This window comes from Cinclus cinclus, chromosome 3 (assembly GCF_963662255.1).
Source record: "Cinclus cinclus chromosome 3, bCinCin1.1, whole genome shotgun sequence".
NCBI lineage: Eukaryota > Metazoa > Chordata > Aves > Passeriformes > Cinclidae > Cinclus > Cinclus cinclus.
Window position 1 is genome coordinate 42,911,598 of NC_085048.1, and position 6,000 is coordinate 42,917,597.

General features: G+C 44.3%; 1 protein-coding gene across 1 annotated transcript in view; it reads right to left on the minus strand.

Annotated features, from left to right (window-relative positions):
- Nucleotides 1-5,432, minus strand: part of PREP (prolyl endopeptidase) — an 87,449-nt gene extending 82,017 nt beyond the window's left edge. The window contains exons 1-2 of the mRNA XM_062488704.1: nt 5,299-5,432; nt 3,946-4,020 (exon numbers count right to left, since the gene is read on the minus strand). Of these exons, the coding sequence (XP_062344688.1) occupies nt 3,946-4,020; nt 5,299-5,343 (120 nt within the window). The 5' untranslated portion in view covers nt 5,344-5,432. The remainder of the gene's footprint in view (nt 1-3,945; nt 4,021-5,298) is intronic.
- Between the last annotated feature and the right edge of the window lie 568 nt (nt 5,433-6,000).

A 6,000-nucleotide genomic window follows, 5' to 3' on the forward strand; every position in this document is an offset into this window, starting at 1 on the left:
AATAAGAGTCCAAGTAAGGCAACTTCTTACGGCTATTTTGGGAAATAAGGTAATTTGAAAAGCAAAACAATTTCTAAAGCATTGTACTAAGAGTAGATATGGTCTTCTTAAGGTGCCTGGCCAATTGTTATTCTAAAACAAGAGTCAAACTAAATTTCATCTAAGAAACACATGCCACAAATTCTTTTTAACCAAGCTTTTTTACAACCTATCACTTTTCTACATTCTAGTAAGCCACTCTATCAAGATAATTATTACACTGACAGTATACTTTCCAAGAAAAAAACCTCAGAATAGAAACTGTTTTAACATGACCAGCCTCTGTTATTACTCTGCAAAGTTCATAGATGTGTACATATGTATATTCAGTCAAAGGTAGTTCAGTGCAGCTCCTACCAGAGAGCACATACCTTTCCTAAGTACCACAAAAAAGAAAGCTATCAGAGTTCTTGTGACTCGTCCCTGAGCATTTACTTTCTTAGTACTTAACAAGTGAATATTCAAAGTGCAATTAGAAAATTAATCAAAACGTGAACAAAACACTGGTCTATTGTAACTACAAATCCATTTAACTGTAGATTTGAGAGTTTCAGTCCTAGTCCTAATTCAAATATACACATGTTCAGAATAGTACAACCGAACCCCACACGATCCCTGCTTTTTCATCACTTGTCCATCCCTCATGTCTGGAACAAGCTCAGCATTACTGCCTACACTGTCAGTGAGTTAAGGTACTGGATATGACTGACATAGCAGCGAAAGGCTTTGCTGCAGTCTAAAAATGAGCTTATTTCTCACAAAATGTTAAAACAAACCACGAAGCTGAAAGCCCAACCAAGCCAAAGCCAAGACAACAGTCAAAGTGTGGTGTTGCAGTTGTGGCCTATGTCATTACCAGAAGTGTTTCAACAGCGTAGCACATTTCAGCTATGCCACGGATATTTCCATGATCTGTCTCAGAAGACAACGGTCAAACAAGCAGCAGAGCACAAAATCACATTCTGCACTTCCTTTCCCTACAGTGAGACAGGAACTTCCCCACCTGACCAAGGGTTCATTTTTATTTACAAAGCTGGAGGTGGGAGTTTGCTTATAGCTGCCCCTGACTGCTCCAACCAAGCACATACAAGGCGAAAAAAAGAGATACAGCAAAGCACACAGACTGTGAACATGGAAGTTCATACTTCTTGAACAACAGCTTTTCCACAAGAGACTGAGGATGTGACTTAACAATTGGCTTTATCAGCTCTAAGAATATGCATTGAATCTGCTTAGCCACCTGCAGATTTCAAAAACCTTCTTTTTTTGTAGCAGATAAATGCACTGCATACATAGTAAGATTTTTGTGACCCAGATGAAAATTTTCTAGATCTATTTGACTTTCATCTAATTAAAAGTAGACTGTGGGTGGCCAGAAAAGGCAAGATCCCATTCTTGGAACCATCTTAGATTCAAATACCATGTGGCCTTGGGATGACCTAGATTAGGGATGTATGACAACAAAAACCAATCCACAACAGTGTTCCTTCCCAGAACATCACCTTGTGATGGTTCTACCCATGCAAAGGAGGGACAGAAGCATTCATGTTAGTGCAAGAAGGGGAGAGAAGACAGAGGGAAACCACACAACCACTTGACTTAATGGGAACCTGCAAACTATACTGGACCAGGTACAGCACCATCTGCACTCTACTCACACTGCAAAAATACCCAATTTAGCCAATTAAGAAAAAAAAAGTTTCACCCTTCTATGCTCACTTGTTTGTAAACTACTAGCTATCAAGAGTCCACATAACCATTTGGTCTAGTCACAGAAAATAAATATTTTTTTTAAACTCACTGTTGTGGGCAGTCTCATTCATCCCAGTCCCTTTAGCTCTACAGTGGACATCAGGAAAAATCACCATGGACATTTCAGAGTTAAAACAAACCTCATATACCTTTGCTTCTTTTTCCATGCTTCAGGGAACAGCAAACTTTATGTTCTACTGACTCAATATAGAAACTAAGTGAAGCCTACTCATTTATCTTCTGTAAGCACACCAATGTTTGACATGTCTATTCCTGCTACACCTAGACAAGCAGAATTCCAACACATTTGTGTATCTATTTGACAGCATTTTTTTCTCACTTCTATGAAATAGGTAAACCAGAAAAACACTTTAATTCCCTTTGTTCAATAACTCCTGAAACTTTGGAGTAAGATGATATACTTGCATGCTTACTTATACAGGAACTCTATCCACTCCTTTTGTCATACTGCTACTACTGCAATTTTGCCCTGCAAAATTCTGCCAAGGTGAGTAGTTTTTCCAGTGTAGGCAAGTAAGATGTAATGACCTTCATTCCACCAATATGAAAACTTGTGTCTGGGCTACTGCACTTTTGCAAGGCTGCTTTAATTCCCTATTCCTTATTCTGCTTCCTATATAAACTGCAAGCTCTAGAGAATGTGATTCACTCTCCTCTAACTGCTCTCACCCAACCTGTTCACAGTTTCTGGCTACAGTATTGAATATAGGGACACAAGAAATCAGGTCTTTGCATCTTCTCAATCCCTAATCTTTCACAAGATCCCAAGAAACACTTTAATAGGTGTCTGTAAGGCATCCCTAAAATAAAAACATAACCATACCTCCCACATATACATTCCTCTCAATTTGGCACAAAATTATCCTCTGTTTACTTCTCCCAGCTTTCTAAATAGCTCCTTTTCAATATTAATGTCCATGGCAGAGATTTTTACTAAAACCTGATCCCAAATCAACCTTTTTAATCCACCTGAGTATTTATATATGCTCACAGATTTGTAAGTAGGGAATCAGTTCCTAACTGCACACATTTTATCTGGCTCTTGACAGTTACTGTAAGTTCTATTTGACCAACTGTCAGGCTCATGAAAATGTATAAGGTAAGCACATACACAGAAGAACCTAGAAGGAATATCACTACTGGAAAGCCACACTATTAGATATTTTTGAACAGAGATCACACCCTTTATCAACTTTTTAACACAATCATGTATACTAGGTAGCCTGTATTTAGGATCTGGAACTACAATTATCACTAAGTTAGTAGCCAGTACAGAGGAAATCCCCTCCATGCTATCACCTATCACTTTCTGGCCATCATCCCTGCAACTCCCTATGCCATGAATATCAGAGGAACTGACTCACAGTCACTATTTTTCAAGATTCTCTCTCAGCGACCAGCTCCAGCAGCAAATTCTCACTATACCAGACTGCAGGCTGAAAACACTGCAACACCTGCAATCTGTAATAACAGACACTGACAAAGCCTAACTTCAGGAGGAAAATTGTTTTGGTTTTGCCTTTAAAAAGGAGTAAAAAAAAAAAAAAAACGTACTCAAAACACTTTGTCAGTTTTTGAAGAAAGCAAGCCCAAGTTTTCCTTCTATCCTTTCCTAACTATTATGGCAATTTTAGATTTTAGATCTACTTAGGACAATGGACAAAGCACCCTAAAATTTAAATGTTTCTCTTCAGTATGATACCACCACCTTAAGCATTCAAACAGGCCAAGAAAATTAGGTGCAAGATGCTTATCTTGCACCTAATTTAGTTATAAAAATTCTGTGATCTAAGTTATACCAAGTGTTCCAGACTTTCACGGAACCATAGAATGGTTTGGGTAGGAAAGGACCTTGAAGTTCATTTAGTTCAATGCCCCGGCCATGGGCTGGGACATCTGCCAGTAAACCAGGTTGCTTAAAGCCGCCATTCAACCTTTCTCCCACTAAAACACAGAAACAAAACAATGGCATTGCTGTTGGTGCCATGAGATATCACATGAACTACATATTTGTTCACTACATAAATTTTTAAAAAGTATTGGCAGGTTCTTCAAAAGCAGAGTACCAATGCACCTAGTCTATAAAAGAGAACCATGTGGAAACAGACATTGCTATGTAAAAAAAAAGGTTACCTTTGTCTGTTCACTGTCTGGATCTTCAAGCCAGCAGTATGGATCCCTGATTTTACATCCATGGTAATCCGACACCTGAATTTATAAAAGACAGTAATTTTAAAAAAGACACGCACACAAGCAAACTCTTATCCATGAAGGAATTATAGTCAGCATGATGAAGGGCATTTGGAGTTTCACAAAAGCATGCAGTGCTAAGGAGCAAAGAAAGACAACCAACACATTACTCCCAGGTGAATTACTACTACTACCGTTCTTTGGTGATGGCACCACAGCAGCAGAGTAGTTCTCATAAAAAAACAGAGAGCACCAGAAAAATTGTGAAATGTACACAAATTCCTTACACAAGATAGATTAGCAAGAAAAAAAGAACCACACCAACCAAACCAAGACCCTTAAGGTTTTCAAGCCAAATTTTAAAACCTGATTACCAGATATGGCTCCTGGTTACACAAATAGTCTCTGGTTCAGAGGTACAGGTATTACTGTTGCCCACAAACATGTGCATAATGTGTGTATATATATATATATATATATATATAAAAATAATATTTTTTTTTTAAAAATCAAAAGCCCAACCCCAAAACCACAAACAAAGAAAACAAATAAAACACTAAAGATTAATCCACGTGGTTGAATCTACCTGCTTCCTTCCTCCAATACACAAAAGACTACATACCTGCTACTAGGGCTTGCAGATTTCAGCCCTTCGGTCAACTAGGAAAGTAAATACTTTGGGATTTTTTCCAGCTTTGGCTCATGCAGGCAAACGGTTCGGTTTAAATGCAATGTAAATCCCTCCTGGCCAGTGCACAATGCACAGTGCTTTGAGGAAGGGAAAGAAAATCGCACCCATTTTAGCCAAATTTACACCGTAATCCCTTGTGTATCCAGATACGTTGGAAACACAGGCAGATGAGACTATGTTACAGATGTGCCATCCTATATAAATAGCCTATTTGTTCCTCTGCTGACGCTGCTGCAGCCCGGGCGGAGGCCTGGTTTCCCCGACACATGTACCGGTACTGAAGGTCGGGGATGCGCCCTGCGGCCGCTGTTCCGCGCCCCGGGTCCCGCCGGCCGCCCCGGCTCGGCTCCCGGCCCCGCCGGCCCCGCACACGCGGGACGTGCGCGGAGGCACCGGCGCAAGGGCCCGAATCCCGCCCTGAGAAGCCCCCGGCAGCCGCCGAAGCCCGCGGGCGCGACAAACCCGAGACCCGTGCCGGGCGTGCCGCAGCCGAACAAAGCCCCGAGGGCCGAGGCGGCACCCCCGCCCCGAGGCGACCCGCGTGCCCCGCGCCCCGGCCCGGCGGCCGCCGCACGCCGGGGCTGTCCCAGCAGCGCCGTACTCACGGCGGTCTCGTCGCGGTACACCTCGGGGTACTGGAAGGCCTGCATGGCGGGCTGCGGCGGAGAGGGCCGGGAAGCAGAGGAGGAGGAGGAGGAGGAGGAGAAAGAGGAGGAGGACGCGAGGCGCGGAGGCGGCCGCGGGGCTGGGGCCGTGTTTCGGGCCGTGGCGGGGGCAGCCGGCAGCAGGCGCGCAGCGCGGCACAGGCGGAGCGCCGCCGCCGCCATACGGCCGCCCCCTGGCAGCGCAGCGCCGGCGCCCCCGCGCAGCGCCCCCTGCGGGCTCCCGCCGCCATGGCGGCGGCTGAGGGACCGGCCCTGCAGCCCCCCCGCCCCTGCTCTCCGCTCCGCCCTCCCGGTCGCCGTGCTCCCGGTGTACCCGGAGCCGCCCGGGTTTCGTGCTCCTCAGAGTAAACGTTTGCAAAGAAATAAACTCGCAGGTTCTCATCCTTTTCCCGCTCGGCTCCCCAGCCTTGGCACACGGTGAGGGAAGAGGCTCGGGTCTGGCCAGAAAACAGAGCTGTTTCCTGGGTGGGGTTGATTCTTGGATTCTGATTGTTTAACTCGGGCAGCTCGAAGGAAGGTCACGGTATCACTGAATCGATTAGGTTGGAAAGGCCTTCTGAGATCATCAACCTGTGACAGAACACCACCTTGTCGAGTAAACCGTGGCAGTAAGTTCCTTATCTGGTCTTTCCTCAGACACTT